Below are 20,467 nucleotides of genomic sequence, written 5' to 3' on the forward strand. Positions count from 1 at the left end.
TTATTATAACTACAAAATGATTTTAGGATAGATTTGGGGTGATAATATGAACTGTTATACAATAAATTAAGTAAATTATGGTTATCTCGTAAAACATGAATGAATAAAAGTATAGTCAAATGATTGATTAATAATGATACTAAGGTATTTAGTTTTTGATTGACAATAAGAGATTATATGTAATGTAATTGTAATTGAAGACTACGAAATGGAAGCACAAAACAATTTGCAAACCAAGCGGCACACTGTATGTACACCTATGGAAGAATCTTGATGTTTTTATGTTTTGTTTGTCTTTGTTTGTTTTTAAAAACCAATAAAATTTATTTTAAAAAAAGAAAAAAGCCTGGCACCTTTTTTGTGGGATCTTCCTATAACTGGGTGTCCAGTGATCTGTTTGGCTTTCCATTGGGAATTGATGTTAAATTTGTTGGGCAGATGTTGTGTAAGTGCCAGTGGCACTGGATTTGAGTCTTCCTGTTGATAAATGAGGAAGGCCAGCATGCACCTGTAGGAGTGAATTGTTCATAAGATGGAGCAATATAAATGGTGCATATACAAAATGATTTGAACGTACAGGTAATTCTCTTACGATCACAATTGGGACCAGAATTTATGTTGTTAAGCAAGGCTGCTGTTAAGTGAGTCATATGCAATTCTGCTACCTTTTTGCCATGGTTGTTAAGTGAATCACTATAGTTGTTAAGTGAATCCCTCATTTTGCTTGCCAGAAGCCAATTGGGAAGATTGGGAATGGTGATCGCATGACTCCAGGATGTTGTATCTGTTGTAAATGGCTGCCAAATGCCTGAATTTTGATCATGTAACCATGGCAGTGCTGCAGTGGTCATAAGTGCAAAGACTGCTTATAAGTCACTTTTTTAGTGCTGTTGTAATTTCGAATGGTTGCTCAATGAATGGTTGTAAGTCAAAGACTACCTGTAGCGCATGTAGCCATTACCTGGGTTGGATCAGTTTAATATTTGGAAAGAAGATTCATGGCTATTTGTTAGACCAGGAAGCTGAATAACATCTTGGAAGAAAGCATTGACAGAACTCTTCAATTTCTGCTGCCAAGAGTTGACAATATTTATACAGTTATCAGAAGCTGAGTTCAGCTAGAAGGTGTCTGCCTTTTTATTTTTATTTTCTAGTTCCAGATCTAAGAATGTTCCATAAATTATAGTGCAAAAGACTTAGATTTGCTATTACGTGCTCAAGCATTTTGGCTGGATTCATACCTGATGCTAATGCATAAAGTATTACTTTTATTTGTAATAACTCCATTATTTTGGTATGTGGTATGTGTTCATGACATAACTTTCTTTCTCTGACCTTAAGCCACTTGGGGTTCCTCTCTCTCTTGTCTAATGGTTTCCTAGGTGTCATCTCAAGATCATTCTCATGTTCCAGGAATTGTTAAGGGTTTCTCCATCAAGGGTATGCCATCTTCAGAAATCCTGGACATTACCATTTTCAATGACGACCCCATCTTGAGAACAGCTTACCCTAGGATTTCCAGATCACTCACACATTAATTACATTTTTGGAATAAAAACATGGATGTAGGAGATGACCAGGCTGAGCCTGAGGGAGGGGTCAAATGCGTCATCAGTCTTGAGCCCCTTCTTGCCTACAAAAAACCTAAGTCCAGCTGACCTTGAATTCCATTAACTTTTGCCAACCCACCAACTTGCTTTGACTGTTAGTAGTTCAGATTTTTGCAGAGAGCTTTAGTCAGGGGTGGGCAAACTTTTTGGCTCGGGGGCCGCATTGACTTTTAAAATTTGACAAACGGGCCGGGTCAGCACAAGATTTTTTGGGAATCGCCCCCCACCCTTTCCCCCCTCTTCTCCTCCTTCCCCTCCCCTCGGAGGCCCCTGAGTCAGGAGTTGCTAGCGCCGGCGCGGCTCCCGCGCAGCTCCAGTCCCGCGTTGCCTCGGGAAGGGAAAGGCAAAGAGCCACGGCGGTGCTTTGCAACGGCAGCAGCGGCACCGGAGGCTCAGGCTCAGCGGCTCCTGGTTTTGCCTTTTCCTTCCCAAGGCAACGCGGGACTGGAGCCGCGTGGAGCTGCGCCCGGCGTAGCAACTCCTGACAGCCCCAGCCGGACACCTGAGCGGAGCCGGGCGGAACTGCCTGTTGCTGCTGCCGGAGCACTGCTGGGTCGCCTCCTCCAAGCAGCCTGCCCGCCCACCGGGCTTCCCTCCGCCGCGTGGCTCGGAGCCAGGCGCGAGCGCCGCGAGATAAAGGAAGCCGAAAGTTGTTGGGAAGTTGCTCGGGTTTCCAGGGCTTCGAGGCTTAAACTTTGCACAACTTTGCCTTTGCAAAGTTTAAGCCTGGAAGCCCTGGAAAAAAAGGGGATTGGCGGGGACTCACCTTCGGAGAGGTCGCTTTCGAAGGTGATTTTGAACTCCCAGCCGAGGCCTTTGCAAAGTTCTTCTTTTCTTTCCTACCCTGAGAGCGCTCTGCACTGTTTTGCAGCTTTGGGGGCCACGCGGCGCAGGGTAATAGCCCAGCTATTTTTTTTCAGGGGTGGGCCGGATTGGACAGACCAACGGGCCGGATGTGGCCCGCGGGCCGTAGTTTGCCCACCCCTGGCTTTAGTATATATTAAACCTATATGCATTCACTTGAATTTCCAGGAATTCTGATTTCCTGCACTTGACAATGACTCTTAAGAAGGGAATTTATTTTTTTATTTATTTTATTTATTTGATTTGCCAATTGTTTACAAGATAATAAGTATAAGTGTATACATAGTTGTGAATACATGAAATGGGTACATATAAGAAAAATAAAAGAATAAGAGAAACAATAGGACAGGGACGGTAGGCACGATGGTGCGCTTATGCACGCCCCCTACAGACCTCTTAGGAAAGGGGTGAGGTCAATAGTAGACAGTCTAAGGTTAAAGTTTACAAGTAAGATCTTGTAAACAGTGATTCATAGAGTGGTTGGTTTTTATTGCATTAACTGATTTTTGGTTTTAATGTTCTCCTTTTCAGGAGTAATTCAGAATCTTCAGAAGTAAAGTCACAAGTAGAATAAAATAAACAATAAAATCTGATTCTGGGAAAAGATCATTTCTTGTATATTTGTTGAAAAAACATTACTGCAGGCTTAGTTCCATAACCTAGACCATCAAGCAAACAATCCATAAACTCAAATTGTTTAAACGATTGTTGGTTTAAACCAGGGGTGGGATTCTACAGGTTCACACCTATTTGCGAGAACCGGTTGTTAACATTCTAAGCAGTTCAGAGAACCGGTTGTTAGAAGAAATTACTGGCCTAATCCTGTAAGGAAGGCAAGAAGGAAACATTCTGGTGTTGCTTACAGAAACTGCCTCTCTGTTAACCCTTATTACATTCTTGGCAGGACTAGACTTCCTATCTAAGGAACTTCTCTGGAGTTTTTTTCCCCTTCTTTGCTGGTACTTTACTTGTATGGAGTGACCATTTAAAGTTACAATGGCACTGAAAAAAGTGACTAATGACCATTTTTCACACTTACGACTGTTGCAGCATCCCCACAGTCATGAGAGACCAGGCGAGGAGATGCGTGCCTCGATGTGAGTGATCAAGTTGGCCACCCAGCCAATAACATGACCACCAAACCATGTCCACCCAGTCACATGACCACCAAGCCACACCCACCACCTAAGCCATGCCCACAGAACCGGTTGTTAAAAAATTTGAATCCCACCCCTGGTTTAAACCAAAGGCTAATTTCCTTAAAACAGTGTTTCTCAAACTTGACAACTTTTAAGTTGCATGAAATTCAACTTCCAGAATTCCCCAGTCAGTATACAGGTAAAGAATTCTGGTAGTTTAAGTCCACACATCTTAAAAGTTGCCAAACTTGAGAAACGCTGCCTTAACAGAAAATTTCTGAGGCACTCACAAAGGGATGAAGGCAGCAACTTGACTCAGCATCTGGTATCCAGAAATCCACATTGATGGCATTGACGTGTCTAACTCAGCTTTTCTGGGTAGCTATACCTAACATTTTGTGTTAGTAAAGTCCCATGCAGATTAGGGTTGGGTATTTGGTATGATATGTTACATTTTTAACAATACAGGTTGTCCTCAACTGTTCAAAATTACAGTGGCATTGAATAAAGTGACAAGACAGTTTTTCACAATTATGACAGCTGCAGCATTCCCATGGTCACATGATCAAAATTCAGACTCCCGATGTTTGGTTGGTTCATATTTATGACGGCTGCAGTGTCCCAGGGTCATGTGATCATCTTTTGCAATCTTCTGAAAAGCAAAGTCAATGGAGAAGCCAGAGTCACTTAACAACTGTGTTACTAACTTAACAACTCCAGTTATTCACTTAACAACTGTGCAAGAAAGATCACAAAATGTGGCAAATCTCACTTAACAACTATCTCACTTAGCAACATAAATTTTAGGCTTAATTGTGGCCCTAAATCGAGGAGTACCTGTACTGTATGAAAGGGACTCTATAGTATGGAGTGGAAAGGCGGGGCTTATGCTGAAGATGTATTTAAACTCTGTGATTGTCCTCTTCCTTTTTTGATATAATCTGTTTTATTTACACTTGGGAGAGTATTAGATTAGGACTACACAAAAATAGGATAATGCCTCAATTGTATAAATATGTCTACCAACTAAGCCAGTGGTGGGAGTCAAATTTGTTTACTACCGGTTCCGTGGGCGTGGCCTGGTGGGCGTGGCAGGGGAAGAATACTATAAAATCTCCAGTCAGAGGTGGCATTTGCCGGTTCTCCGAACTACTCAAAATTTCCACTACGGGTTCTCCAGAACTGGTCAGAACTTGCTGAATATCACCTCTGAACTAAGCTGTTTTGGCCCTTTCACTGCAGACACCCTAATTATTCAAGAAATACACAATGGAAATTAACTCTGTAATTTCCCTGATCTGGATGAAGATGTACGGTATGATTTTTTTTTTTTAAAAAAAATGTTATTTAGGTATTTGGTGTTAATATGACAGGATCCATTCCTTTCCCTTTCACAGTTATCCCATAGAATGAGATTCTAGAGGGAACATGAAATACCCCCCAATTCACCAATTGGTACCTTTTAAATTTCTCATCCAAAACTAGCACTCTGTCATGTGTGAAGCCCTTTCAATGGGAAAATAACTGGATTCACATTACAGTGAGGATAAAGATTATTTGAATCCAACCATTATTATCAATCTGACGTAAATAGGCAGCATTGGCTCTGTGCCACCAGAAGAGTCAAATTATTTATTTTTATTTTTATTTATTTTGATTTGTCAATCACTTACAAGATAATAGGTATAAGTATATACATAGTTATGAATACATGAAATGGGTACATATAAGAAAAATAAAAGAAACAATAGGACAGGGATGGTAGGCATATGGGTGTGCTTATGCACGCCCCCTACAGACCTCTTAGGAAAGAGGTGAGGTTAACAGTAGACAGTCTAAGATTAAAGTTTTTGGGGTTTGGGGAAGAAACTACAGAGTCAGGTAGAATATTCCAGATATTGACCACTCTGTTGCTGAAGTCGTATTTCTTGCAATCAAGTTTAGTGCGATTAACCTTGAGTTTGTATTTATTGTTTGCTCTTGTGTTGTTATGGTTGAAGCTGAAGTATTCATTGGCTGGTAGGACATTGCAATGTATGATTTTATATACTATACTTAGATCAGACGGAAGGCGGCGTAGTTCTAGATTTTCTAGGTCTAGAATTTCAAGTCTAGTGGCATAAGGTATTCTACAACGAGTAGAGGAGTGGAGAACTCTTCTTGTAAAATATTTCTGCACTTTCTCAACTGTATTAATATCACATATGTTAATGTGGGTTCCAGACTGATGATTGGTTTACCAAATGTTTTGTATGCTCTAGTTAGTAGTGTGATATTACCAGAGAAAAAGCTATGTAGGATTAGGTTAACAACTCTTGATGCCTTTTTGGCTATATAGTTACAGTGGGCTCTAGCACTTAGATCATTAGAGATGAGTATTCCAAGGTCCTTTACAGAGCTTGTATCATCAACAAGGTCTTGACTATTCAGCTTGTATTTTATTTTCTGATTTTTTTTGCCAATATGTAAGATAGAGCATTTGTTGAGATTTGAAGTTGCCATTTGTTTGACCATTCTGATACATAGTCAAGGTCTTTTTGAAGGGTAGCAGTATTGTCTGTGGTGTTGAATAGCTTTAAATCCTCAGCGAAGAGAATGCAGTTGCTCTTGTTATGATCACAGAGGTCATTTGTGTAGAGTATGAAGAGAGTTGGTCCTAGAACACTGCCTTGGGGGAGACCACTATTGACAGGTACAGAATTTGATAGGACGCTCCCAATTTTGACCATTTGTTGTCTGTTTGACAGGAATGTTTCTATCCAGTTATGCAGGTGTCCAGAGATACCATAAGATTTTAGTTTTAGAAGTAGTTTGTCGTGTACCACTGAATCAAAGGCTTTACAGACGTCTATGTAGATTGCATCTATTGTTTTGCCCTGATCGAGTGGTATAGTCCATATGTTTTTGCAGTGTAAGAGTTGCAGATTACAGGATAATTTTTTTCTGAAACCAAATTCATATTGCCTCTGGCCACTTGCTGGTCCTTTTTAGTGGTGGCCTCTCAACTGCATAGTTTCCACCTGCCCTTTCTTTGGTCTCCCCCACACTTTTTCTCTCCCATCTAGAGAAGCTTGTTTTATCACATTGGACTACTTCTGAAAAGTATTACTATCTCATTTTGGAGTCATGGCATTATCGCATTGGCTGTTTTCCTTTTTCATGGTGTTGGTTTTAAATGAATTGTTGTTTTAACTAGCATCTAGCATTAATTTTAAAAGTGATCATCATGCGCTGTAAATAAATAAGTGTGAGAGACTATTTCTACAGGCATGAAGTATTGTGCATGACCTATTCTAAATGGGTGCATGAGGGTATGTGTGTGAGAGGAAATATTTGCCTCATGCATTGGTGCTTATGGATTCGTGATGTGGAAGATATATCCCAGTCTGTACAAAGCACCCATACTGTCTCTGCTGATTATTGCCCTGAGACCCTTTTTCATCACTTTCTCACTCCTGCACTGCCCAGTGTGGCTGCTGCTACCCAGGAACAGATCTCCATGGTGACAATACCCCCCTCCCTCCATTCCTGCATCCTCCTCCCTTTAGCGTATAAGTGACACGCCTGCCGTCCAATCAACCACCTCAGCTGGTTGGGAGGGCTTTTTTCTCCATCAATTTCTCTGCTAGTGCAACCCAGAGAGCTGGATCTGAGGGGAGGGGGGAGGAAAACACCCAGCTGTATTCCCCCTCGTTTCTCTCTTCCCCCTTTTTTTCCCTCTTTCCTCCCTTTATCCTTTCAGTTGTCTTTTTTAGGTTTCCTTCTTTGCCTCCTCCCCACCCACCCCTCTTCCCCACACATTTGCTTCCCCTCCTGCTCTCCATGTGAGATCACCTATTGTTACAATTCCTCTTCCCCCGCCCAAAAAAAATTCCTCTCATTCGTTTCACCTTTGATATCCTTTGCCACCCTCCCCATTTGTTTTCCACCCCTCCTTTTTCTCTGCGGGGGCAACGAAGGAAGAAAATCCATGAGAATGAAAGGCAGGTAGCGGCGAGTCAAGCGGTAACAGATCAACTTAAGGATGCGGGCAACACAGCCTTTTGGGTGCTGCGACCATTGTTCCTGCTGCTTCCTGCTCCATTCCATCAGTTCTGATGTCTGAAGCCCATCGTGCCTGTCCTCCCCCTGCTTTGCCGGGGCAGCTAATTTCTCTCCCCGTCCCCCTGCACCTGCGTCTTGAGACCCCTCCCCGCCTCCCTTCCCCTCCTTCCTGATCCATGATTCCAGTCTACCCCTAAGATGCTAAGGCAAGGCCCTTTCCTTCTCCTGGCTGCGTCCATGTCGTATTTCAACCCGGAGAAAGCTTTGGCAGCGCCTTCAGAAAATGGTGAGTTTGGGCAGGGGCAAGAGTTCCCTGGGCATCATGGCCAGCAGCCATCCCCTCACCCGATTTGCTCTCACTTGCTGTTGCCTCTCGCCCAGCCAGCCATCTGTGGCCACCTGTTTGTGCAGCTAGGAAGCTGCCTGGTGGACCTGATCCCCACCTCCTTCAGGGTGCCCAAGTGGGGACAACACTTGGGTCAGGGGGTTCTTTCCAGACCAGATGGGGTGGGGGCACTGGGTTATAAATGCAGAGACAGCTGGGATTCCTATACAGAGCAAATACATCAGCCCTGGGATTTTGCCAAATGCCTTAAAGCAGCAGTGGTGTTCCTTATCATCTTCTCCTGACCCTCCCCTGTTCTTAATGATAATCGGCACTGGAGAAAATTGAAGCCACCCCTTAAGGCAATCAAGAGAAGGCAGAAGTTATCTGGAAAAAGAGAGATATTTTACTACATGATCCCTGAAGAGGGGTTCAGTATCATTACATGGTAAAGGAGACCTAGGATAAATATTTGCTTGCAAAGAAAACAACGTGATGGAGGGAGGAATGTCTGAGAGGTGGGTGTGAGATTTATGCCTGACAGGTCAGTGACATCCAGAAATGCCATCTGTGTTTGGTCTGACAGTCATCGGTGGAAAATGGGAGACTCAGTTGGGATGCATTCTTGACATTGGTGAAAAGATATTTTGTGGGGCTCACTGAAGGCTTTGTGTAAGGATGGAGTATGGCTGAGACGGAGAAGATGGTGAAAGACTTCATGGCTGGAAGAAGAGATGAAGAAATGCATAAAGACTATTTTGAAGAAGGATCAAATAAGAGATTAAGTGCAGAGATAAATTGTTAGCTATGGGCAGGTGGAAGGGGAAACCATGAGTTCACTGCACATGGTGTTCAATGAGGCTTTGGCAGGAACCCACAGATCCACCATGAACTTGGATAATACTTTTGTGGTATCATCACATTCTCAGACTGTGTAAAAGAGGTGCAATGAAGACTGTCTGGATAAGGTTGGTGGTGGTGGTGGTGTATGTGCACACACACACACACATGCACACACTCAAATATTAATACCTAGGAACAGTAGTTTTCAAATATTGGTACTCTAATCATTACCAAATATTGGTAATCTAATCATGCCTCAAAAAGTCCAGAATGTTGAGGTATGATTGGATTATTAAAGGATTGTGACATTGCCAGTTGCTTCATTCTAAGAGATTGCAGCATGCTTACTGTTGCAACAAGCTGGAAAGGTGTTTCTCCCCCCGCCTATAATTTATAATCAAAGCTATCTCCACTCCCTTTCCTTGTGGGAGTTTAGTCTACTCTGATGTATTGCTCTTCTATTTCCCCACCTCTATCTTGCCTTTCTTTCTTTACATCTGCTGTCATAATGCAGGCTGGAAATCCACAAAATGTCACACTAGTTGCCAATGACTTACTTGCTCTGATGTTCAGAAAGGGCAGGCTCTTGTGGACCAAGAATTAAGGACAGCATAGTAGGTTGTGCCTCTGATGTTGTCTTCAAGAAGCAAAGGCTGATCATTCCCTCAGGACGTGAAAAGTGTGCTTTTCAAATCTTAGCAAATTACAGTCACTTAGAAGAAACTGAGGCTATATGAGCCTTCCCCAATCTGATACCTTCTATTTTCCCCAATTTCCAGCCAGCAGACCCTTTGAGAGTTGAAGCCCATGTGTCTATCCCATGAATGGCACAGTGGGATAGATGACAGCTCTTCTTTACTAGCAAATTGCCAAGCCTTCACATAAGCAAGAACAGGAGACCTGTAGCCTGTTATATTGTCCTACAGGAACAAGGTGAATTCTCCTTTCTGGAATAATTGTACCCATGCCTAATGGAATATCTAGTGTAAGCAGACAGACGCCTCTGGTAATAGTATTAGCATACTAATTTTAATATAGTCAATAAAAAATAAGTAATATGCTTTAGGACCAAATCATGGCATGGAAGATGGTCTCTAGAAATGTAAATGTGTGCCTAATTTTAGTACCATCTGATTAAATTGTCGTTTCTGTTTCCAAATATATCTCAGCTTCCTGGGAAAGAGAGGGTGACATTTCCCGAGAAAAAAAATAAAATTCTATAGATTCCTTCAGGGCGAAGGCAGGATAATGAAACAGTTTCTAATGACATATTTCTAATGTTTTCGTAATGCTGTAGCAAAATTTGAAAATCTCATGTACGTAACTTGAAGTTGGTGCTTTCTGTTTGCGTCATTGGACAGAGGGACGGTGAGTGGTTAGAACAGGATGGATAGGACAAAGGGTGGAAGAGATAAAAGAATACAGAGAGAAACCAAAACTGCCTGGTGAGAAAGCGGTCTGTACAATGATGACAAAATTTGTCATCTACCTGGTTATAAGATTCAACCTTTAAACAATGATTCTGGATTTTAAAAGAGACATCTCATTGTGATATAAGAAGAAGTGTCTGTGTAGCGCAGGAACTACCACCTTTATTATTTCAGAATGTCTCCAAATGTGGATTTGAACTTTTGGGAAAATAAAGATGTTGGTGGGTTCTAAGCTACCGAGCTCAAAGCTTCTGTGCTACTCTAAGAATCTACTTCTGCTCTGTATCATGGGCTGCTTGCTACATTTCCACGAAGAAGTAGGGACAAAGCTGAAGCATTCAGCTTGGCACTCAGGAGCAAAGCAATGAGTGAAATACAGGTAATCCTCGAATTACAACAGTTTCTTTAAGTGATCATTCAAAGTTACAACAGCACTGAAAAAAAAGGACCTATGACCATTTTTCACACCACCATTGCAGCATCCCCATGGCCACATGATCAAAATTCAACTGACAAAATTCAAAAGACAACTGGTGGTTGCTGTGTCTGGGGGTGTGTGTGTGTCATGTGATCACCACTCGTGACTTGACAAGCAAAGTCAATGGGGAAGCCAAATTCACTTTAAGAACCGTGTTACTAACTTAACCACTGCAGTGATTCATTTAACAACTGTGGCAAAAAAAGGTCATAAAATGGAACAACGCTTACTTAACAAATGTCTCATTTAGCAATAGAAATGTTGGTCTCAACTGTGGTCGTAAATCGAGGACTACCTATACTTGCGTCAGCTATCACCAACTTTCGTTGGTGAGGTAGAGAATAGCACATCCAAGGTCCCTAAAACTTAGTGTTCATCTTATATTGGCAGCTGGAAGAATATAAGGCAATATACAGTAGGCTTAGCCCAAGACATCTTGTTTCCTATAATGAAGGATAAAATAACACCCCGCATTCAACTGTTTATTTATCTCAATTACTCCACTCCAAGTGATTCTGAATGGCACACAACAGAAACAGATGAAAAAGAACAGAACAAACAGAAAACATAACGTAAACCATAATGTTGTATTCCAACAGAGGCAGGCACTAAATGTAATATCCCCTCTCCAATGCTCTCAGAGACAGGTTTCATTTTTTTTACAAAAGCTTATCAGGGAAGCAGCAGGCCATAAATATGGGGGCAAGTTATTTCACAGCCCTACTAAGAAGTACTGCTTCTCTCCCAGGTTTTGGGGCTATGGAAGGTCATCACAGCAGTAGGTAATGTTTGGGTAATGGGAATGGGTAATGTCTATAATGGCAATGATCACCATCTTCTGTGATGACTGCCTATAGCCTAATAACTTAAGGAAAGCAGAACTAGAAATTTAAGTCTCCATGTCTCTGTCTTCTGATAATAGGTGCCCTCCCGGCTTTTCCTGCCTGAGGCAATTTTCTCACATTGTCTAACTTCCTGGGGTGGAAGGACACTGTGGCTAAAACAGAAAAAGAAGAACATGTTGGTCAGAATATAGATACTAGCACTTTGAGAAAAGGAAGGAAAGAAACATTTGTGTCAACTCATGGAAGTATGAAGTTAGGACAAAATTGTGTCATCGTCATTATCATTTTTATATGCAGGTAGTCCTTGACTTACAACCACAATCGAGCCCAGAATTACATTGCCAAGCGAGAAATTTGTTAAGTTTTGTCCCATTTTACAACCTCCCTTGCCACATTTGTTAAGTTAATCACTGCGGTTCCTAAATTAGTAACATGGTGGTTAAGTGAATCTTGCTTCCCCATTCACTTTGCTTGTCAGATGGCTGCCAAAGATAATCACATGGCCCTGGAGCCCCGCAACCGTCATAAATATGAACCAGCTGTCAAGGGTCCTGATGTAAATTACGTGAATGTGGGGATGCTACAATGTTCATAAATGTGAAATGTGGTCATCAGTCTCTTTTTTCCCCAGTGCTGTTGTAATTTCAAACGGTCACTAAACAAACTGTTGTAAGTTGAGGACTACCTGTATATCTTGCTTTTCTGCCTTTCTGCAACATAATAAAAACATGGAATTATAATCATTGAAATCCTTCTATTCTCTACCATCCTGTCAGAGCTGAAAAAGCTTCTTGGATGAGAAGCGAAATGTCTTCAAAAGAAAAAAACAGAAAGTCCAGTTTCCTCCTGAAAAAGCACCTTTGAGACAACCATGACCTGGATGACTAAGAATCTCTACTGGCATAATCACTAAAAGATAATTCATAGAACAAAAAAATAACTCTGCTCTTCCTTAGCATTTGCCTTCCATCCTTTCATCAATTTGTATATCAGCTTCTAATTCTGAAAACATGAAAGTTCACTTACTAGTTCAGAACATTTTAGATCAGGGGTCTCAAACTCAATTTACCTGGGGGCCGCTGGAGGCAGAGTCAGGGTGAGGCTGGGCCGCATAAGGGATATTATGAGAGTCTGGGTGAGGCTGGGCCACATAAAGGATATTATACTTTCATATCACGGTGGGGGCCACAGGATATCGTCCTGCAGGCCGCAATTGGCCCACGGGCCGCGAGAATGAGACCTCTGTTTTAGATGGTCCTCAAAGTACCTTTCCTTTCTCGCCAGGCAAGCACAGCTACCTCTAAATGCTGTTTTAAGATACGTGTCCTATTTTCCTCTTTGTATATTCTCTTTAGATGGATTATCTCAGGGCCGGGCTCCCCTGGCCCCTCCCTATGCTGTCGTTCTGATCTCCTGCTCAGGCTTGTTAGCCTTTATCTTCCTCCTCCTCACCTGCCTGTGCTGCAAGAGAGGTGATGTGGGTTTCAAGGTGAGCTAGATGGTGGGGCCAGCAGGTGGGCATGATACGTTTTCAAAACAAATATTGTTTTTTTAAAAATGCCTTTGTCTACCTGATAGGAATTTGAGAACCCTGATGGAGAAGAATATTCTGGAGAGTATACGCCACCTGCAGAGGAGACATCCTCCTCCCAGTCTATCCCAGATGTCTACATTCTGCCTCTTTCTGAGGTTTCACTCCCATCTTCCAATCAACCGATGCCCAAAACAGGTATATTTCCTGAGGGAACGGGGTCATATTATTGTCCTCTTCATTTGTGATAGCTTTCATATTGCTGTTTAGAGAACACAAAAGGTTAGAATATTGGCTGCACTTGCTACAGTTCCTTGAAAAAAAATATACTAGTGCAATTCTATGCCAGCCATCTCTGACCTGATGCCCATTAGATGCGTTTCCACTATCTGAACCTTGAAATGATGGGAGCACCAAGTTGGGGAAGGTTGCTATAGATCTTGGCACCTGAAAATTATATGAACTTTGCATAAAATAGCAGAAAAGTAGAAATCCAAGGTTTGTTTTCCTATAGAATGGAAATATCTCTACTGATTTATCAGTTGAGCATTTGCTATGTCCTAATCTAGGATTCTAATTGATTAGATTTTACCTTACCTTTCTATTTTGGACATTCCCTGTTACTTTTGCATTTTCTTCCTGTTGTGGCACCTGCTGTTCCTTCTGTGTAATCTCCTTTGTGTTGTGTCTGTCATCCTTCTCTCCTGTCTTTCTGATCTCATCTACATGTACATTGTTCACTTTCATGACCCACTGACTTATGCAGTGATGCATCCTGATTTCTATATCTCCTTCAACTTCAACTCACTTTCATTTTTGGAAGCTCCAGAAATTCTGTCCCACTTTACTTTTCCTTTAATTGAGATCGTCTTACTCTTTTTAATCTCATTAACCCTTTTCCAAGACATTTCCACATGTCTTCAAATTACAACCACAATAGAGCCCAACATTTTTGTTGCTAACCGAGATAGTTGTTAAGAGAGTTTTGCCTATTTTACAGCCTTTCTTGCTACAGTTGTTAAGTGAGTAACACGGTTGTTGGATCTGGCTTTGCTGTGGATTTTGCTTGTTAGAAGATTGCAAAAGGGTGATCACATGACCCTGGGACATTGCAATCATCATAAATATGAGCCAGTTACCAAGCATCAAAATTGTGGTCACATGACCATGGGGCTGATGCAAAGGTCATTGAAGTATGAAGAAAGTCACTTTTTTAGTGCTGTTGTAACTTCAAACAGTCACTAAAGAAATGGTTGTATGTCAAGGACTATCTGTAGTCTGGCTCCAATGGCTTCTCATAAACAGACTGTCTGAAGGACATCACAGTATGCAAGACAGTTCTAGCTTCTCACAACACTATTTTTTTTTTTTTTTTTTTGGTCTAATAGCTTTGTGGCATGGGGAGAGTCAAACTGGAGCCAACTTTTAGCCTGTGTCCTCTGGGCAGCTTCCTTGACTCCCATTATTTTGAACACCATATTCCTCTTTCAGATATAGTGAAACACTTGGGTCTCAGTAGACAGCACCTCAGTTATCTGCAGGAGATTGGAAATGGCTGGTTTGGAAAAGTAAGTAAGAAAAAAAATCAGGTTTTTTGTGGATATGATTTAAGAATGAAATTCAGGCAATTGCTTTCATGCTTTCCAGCAAGAGTTGGCTTGAATCCTATAAATGGAATAGCAATGGGAAAATCATTGACTATATGATTCAAACCATTCATTTATTATGATTACCTCTAAACAACTTTGTAAATATATCCTGTATAAAAGGATAAAAAGGATATAGATTTCAACAAAAGAGCAAGATGCAAGGGCCTTTTACATATTTGTGGAGTAACATTCTAACGATGTTAAAAACCAGCAGCCAAATAAGCAAATCAACAAAAAATCATTAATAGCGGATTGGAATATAAATGGAGATTTTGGGATGGAAGATTGGGCCTTCCAAAGTTGATCATGCAGTTGTTGCCAGATTTGAACAGTCGAAGAAGAGAAGGGAAATAAAACATCATGGTTCCCAGCTTATTAAAACTATCACCCATCAACTTTGATCTAAAGCCATTTTACTGTCTAAGAACTAGAAAAAAAACTGCTTTCCCAAATTGTTGTTTTATTTAGTTTATTTCTATAGCCACCCATCTCAATCAATGGCTCTGAAGGCTCTGAATTCCAAAAGTATGAAAACAATTCAAACCACAATTTTTAAAAAAGTGAAAACATTCATATTGCTCAGGAAAAAGAAAAAAATACCCATTCAAAAACATGTTGGGCCTGAATACTTTCAAGCACTCTTGAGCTATTTCTCCTTTGCCTTCTTGTGTCTTTCTTTATTGCATCCCTTGTGATAAAAATAATTTTTCAGCCACCCAGGAACCAAGCTGTTTAGGTTGTATAGATAATTAAATTGTACCTGGAAATCAAGTGGCCATCAGTGAGTTCATTAATGATTTTAATGACTAATGAGATATGATCTACATAGCCAGTTCAAGTTATTAACCAGGTGCCAGTATTTCATGGTGATTTCTTTTTTCTTTTCTTATTCATAGGTTATTCTAGGTGAAATATTCTCAGATTTCACCCCTGCACAGGTGGTGGTGAAGGAGCTGTGTGTAAGTGCTGGACCACTGGAGCAGAGGAAGTTCTTGTCGGAGGCCCAGCCTTATCGGTAAGAACCAGAAGAAACTGATAAGAGGGTGAAAATGGGGTAAGAAATCTCCAAATATAATATAGGCAGTCCTCGACCTACGACCACAATCGAGTCCTAAATTTATGTTGCTAAGTGAGACATTGGTTAAGTGAGTTTTTCTCCATTTTACAACCTTTCTAGCCACAGTTGGTAAGTTAGTCACTGCAGTTGTTAAGTTACTAACATGGTTGTTAAGTGAATCTGGCTTCCCCATTGCTTCTCAGAAGGCCATAAAAGGTGATCACATGACCCAGGGACATTGCAATTGACATAAATATGAGTCAGTTGCCAAGTATTTGACTTTTGATTACATCACTATGGGGATTCTACAATGGTCGTAAGTATGAAAGACAGCTGCAAGTCCCTTTTTTCAGTGCTACTGTAACTTCCAACAGTCATTAAATGAACTGTTGTAAGTCAAGGACTACCTGTATTAGTCTATGTCAGTGATGCTATAACTGTGCCAAGGGTAGGCCCCAATGATAAAAAAATGATTTTTTAACAAAAATCTCTACTGCATTTTTCTCAATTATCTTTCTTTTTATTGTAACACTATGGAGATTGAGCCATGTCATGCTGCTGGGCCAGGTATTCTCAGATGAGGAAAACCCATTTTTATACAGGATAACTGTAACAAGAGTTTTACATGCACAAAGGTGGGCAGGCTTACAAATACCTATAATGGAAGAATGGATGGTGATCTAGAAAAATTATGCGCAGGGATACATCCATAAACGTTCCTACTTCTCTAAGCAGAGCTCTGTCACAGCTCAGAAATCTCCTTTTTGGTTATTACAGAGGTGTTGGAGTTTGGGGATGCTCCAATGAACTGCTACCAAATTGTAGGTTATAACAGAGAACACGGAGGAACTGTCCAAAAATAGAAGTAGGGTTTTCCCTATGCATGTTATGATTCACTGAGATTCTTGCCCGGTCATCCAGAAATACTTATTTTTTTTCCTCCTGCTTTTTCTGTGTCTCTCCCCATGTGTCCTGCTTTCTCCTGCTTTTTCTATGCCTCTCCCTTACCTCCAAGAAGCCTCCAGCACCCAAACATACTACAGTGCCTCGGCTTATGCACAGAAACTATACCCTTCCTCCTGATCATGGAATTCTGCCAACTGGTAAGTCAACTGGAGTGTAACTGAAAATCAGATTTCAGAATTACTAAAGTCCAAATCCTATTGTCACGAAACTGGAATGCCCAGGGCACCAATACTCTAAATCTGGAGTAACCAAAATATTGGTAGTAACTCTAGAACAGTGATGTCAAACTCAAGGCCCAGGGACTAGATCCGCCCCATGGGGTGCTTAGATCTGGCCCATGGACCCTCCCTGGAAACAGTGAAGGTCCGCCTTGCAGTGCTTCTGCCAGCAAAAATGAGGCCCGGGGGGAGGAACGCGTGGCCCACCCGAGCTCTGTTTTCGCTGACAGAGGGCTGCAGGAGGCTGTCATGGCTGAAAAGAAGAGCTCAGGAGCCCGTTTTCACTGGCAGAGCATTTGGGTCACCACAGGTGCCCCACAACACAAGTGACATCAAGCTGGCCACGCCCACCCCAGCCCCTGAGATCAAACACAACCCTGATGGGGCCCTCAATGAAATCGAGTTTGACATCCCTGCTCTAGAATAATGTCTTTCCCCTTGTCAATGTGGCTCTAATGACAACATTAATTTCCATAGCCATTCATTCAAAATTGCTTTGCCCAAGCAGATATAAGTAGGGAGCCTGGCTTTTCTGGTAGGAGGCAGTTGTGTAGAATATTAACCTCATATTTTTCTTTAATTACATCTTAAAAACAGTGAGAGCCTTCAATAACTGTGAGAAAATCACATCCAATCAAATACCTTGTGTGGCTTTATTAGTTTGAATAATGTAGGTCTGAATGAGGCCAGTGCTTGTTACTTAACTTCCAAATAGGCTTTGTGATGTTATAACATAGTTCAAATCTACCTTGCATTTTTGTTAAGTCAGTTTAGAATGAGGGAAAGATATATAATATGGATAATGTGAATGAGAATAAGGATATCTTGGATTCTTCAAAAATGCCTGGATAATTTTCCTGGATCCTAGATAAGATTATTAAATTTGCAAACTTGGTCACTTTTTACTTCTCTCTTGGTGGTATTCCCCCCCCTCCCCCCAGGGAGATCTGAAACGTTACTTGCGAGCTCAACGCAAAGCGGATGGAATGACTCCTGATTTACTGACACGTGACCTCAGCACATTGCAGCGCATGGCATATGAAATCACACTGGGAGTGCTACACTTGCATAAAAACAATTACATCCACAGGTAGGGATGACGGCTGGAAATCTGAATTTTGCAGCTTTGGGAAAGAAAGTGTGAACCAGGGTGCAAAAAGAAAGTGAGGCGGGTGTAAGATTTAGAATTTCAACTTCAATCTCCCTAATTGAAGTTACTGTGATGGGTTAAAATGGAGGTTAAAAGATCGGGCGATTTCCAAGGGCAACTGCACTAGATGATGGCCTGATCTTGGGAAAGGATGAATAAAGATGTGAATTTTCCTATAGGTAGAAACCTACTGAGACATTATCATGTTTTGTCATTTTGGGTTTGTCTAAAAAATATAACAGAAAAGGGATGGGGTAGGGATTAGGGTAATTAAAACATTGATCAAGAAATCAGGACCAAAAAAATGAGCAGCCAAATATTGTAGTAAAAGTATTCTCTAGTTTAAATACCGTATGTGTTTGCCTGTGTATGGCTACTGCCTCCAAAGTACAAAGAATATATTGAGGTGCCTGCCTGGCTGGGGGAGGGGAGAGGACCTTCTTGTGATGTAAGATATATCACAAATATCATTAAAAATATTGTGGAATTTTCTATACAGAGTTCCAGCTAAGAAAAATCATGTGTCTGTATGTGAGTATCCATCATTAAGCAAAAAGCTTGCTTGGATAGCCACTAACTGCTAAACTGGAAATTTTTGACCAAGAGTAAATAGGCTGCTATGCCATGGCACTCCGTCACCACCACCACCACTTCCTCCTCCTCCTCTTCCTCCATTTCCTCCTCTCCACCCCCCTCCAATGTTTCTTAACCTTGGCAACTCTAAAATACATGGGCTTCAAATCCCAGAATCCCCCACTCACCATGGTGTGAAAGTCCACAGTTCTTAGAGTTGTCAAGATTGAGAAACATTGTTCTAATGCACGATCAGCTTTACAACTCAGGCTTTTTAATATATTGCTCGAATCCAGTATTCTGCCTTGTTCATTTTGCAAGCCAGAATTTGTGTACCAAAAACAGGTTTTCATTTACAAAGTTTGTCTGTAATGTAATGAATACATCAAGCAAAGAAGTCTGGTTTGGGTGACCCCTTCAACAAAACACCCTTGCCTTATTTAGTCCAGGGCTTGGGAATCTGAAGATTTCCGGTATTATTGAAAAGAATATCTCCCAACATCCATCACCACATGATGGCTTAGTTAACTGGGACCTCTATTTTAACAATATATAAGTAGGGCCAAGGTTCTGGTTAGAGAACTAGTTTGATGTAGTGGCTAAGACATCAGTGTAGGAACTTGAGGACGGTGAGTTCTAATTCTGTCTTGGACATAATACTAGTTGGGTGGCTTTGGGCCTGTCATTCTCTCTCCACGTTAGGAAAAGGGCAATGGCAAACCACCACTGCAGTTTTGCCAAAAAATTTGGATGGACTAATCCAGATGTCAGTACTGACTTAAAGGCACCAAAACAAGTAAATAAATTCTGATCAATCAGCCAAAGTCCTAGGAAGAATTAAGAAAATAAACAGATCACATAGCAAGATTCCGCAGAATTCTGCTTTACCATTTTAGGCAATCCCAAACTTTTTAATCCTTGTAAGTTATTGTGAGGATAAAAAGATGTCCTCTGAGTTTTTGAAGGCAGCTTGGGTTCTCCCCTCAAAAAACCCTCCTCATAACCCCCCAAAATATTTTATCCTCATTATGTATATTGGGAAAGCTTAATATAAGAAAACGTGGAAAATGAGAGTTTCTCTTCTCACTTGACTCAAAGTCCTCTTGTCCTCCTCAGCGACCTGGCACTTCGGAACTGCTTGCTGACCTCAGATCTCACAGTGAGGGTTGGGGATTATGGCCTGTCACACAACAACTACAAGGTATGGATGAAAGTACCACAAAGAATCTAAGGTGGGTCTCAAGGGAGTCTTAGGCAACGAGTAGATGCACCAATTTATTATTTGCAGAATGCTTCTGATCCATTATGAGATTAAATCTCCTGTTCTTTTTTAAAGGAAATTATTATGAACAGTTTAATTTAAAGCAAACTACTACATAATATTGCATGGGCCTTAGAGGGAACTCTGTAATGGGCATTAGTTCAAAAGCAGAGTATCCAGGACCTATGAGATGTTGGGATGTTGAGATATCTACAACGCAGTTTCTATTCTGTACCATTTCTCATTTCATAGGAAGATTATTACATTACTCCGGACCGACTCTGGATCCCTTTGCGTTGGGTTGCCCCAGAATTGTTGAATGAGATGCATGGAAATCTCATTGTTGTGGATCAGACCAAGGAGAGCAATGTTTGGTGAGTCCTAAGAGCGTGTCTTGGACTGAGGAAATTTCATTTGTATTCTTAAGAAAGAATACACAATCCATCTGGGATAAAGCTGAAACAAACATTTCCAAGTCCACAAG

General features: G+C 41.2%; 1 protein-coding gene across 1 annotated transcript in view; it reads left to right on the plus strand.

Moving 5' to 3' along the window:
• The first annotated feature begins 7,266 nt into the window (after positions 1-7,266).
• LMTK3 (lemur tail kinase 3) overlaps positions 7,267-20,467 on the plus strand; it is a 37,240-nt gene continuing 24,039 nt past the window's right edge. The window contains exons 1-9 of the mRNA XM_087947173.1: positions 7,267-7,943; positions 12,934-13,067; positions 13,157-13,307; positions 14,601-14,677; positions 15,655-15,773; positions 16,834-16,918; positions 17,941-18,089; positions 19,839-19,923; positions 20,236-20,357. Coding sequence (XP_087803299.1) covers positions 7,856-7,943; positions 12,934-13,067; positions 13,157-13,307; positions 14,601-14,677; positions 15,655-15,773; positions 16,834-16,918; positions 17,941-18,089; positions 19,839-19,923; positions 20,236-20,357 — 1,010 coding nt within the window. The 5' untranslated portion in view covers positions 7,267-7,855. The remainder of the gene's footprint in view (positions 7,944-12,933; positions 13,068-13,156; positions 13,308-14,600; positions 14,678-15,654; positions 15,774-16,833; positions 16,919-17,940; positions 18,090-19,838; positions 19,924-20,235; positions 20,358-20,467) is intronic.

This window comes from Notechis scutatus, chromosome Z (genome assembly GCF_049901735.1).
Source record: "Notechis scutatus isolate UNSWTSFEM ecotype Mainland chromosome Z, rNotScu1.2, whole genome shotgun sequence".
NCBI lineage: Eukaryota > Metazoa > Chordata > Lepidosauria > Squamata > Elapidae > Notechis > Notechis scutatus.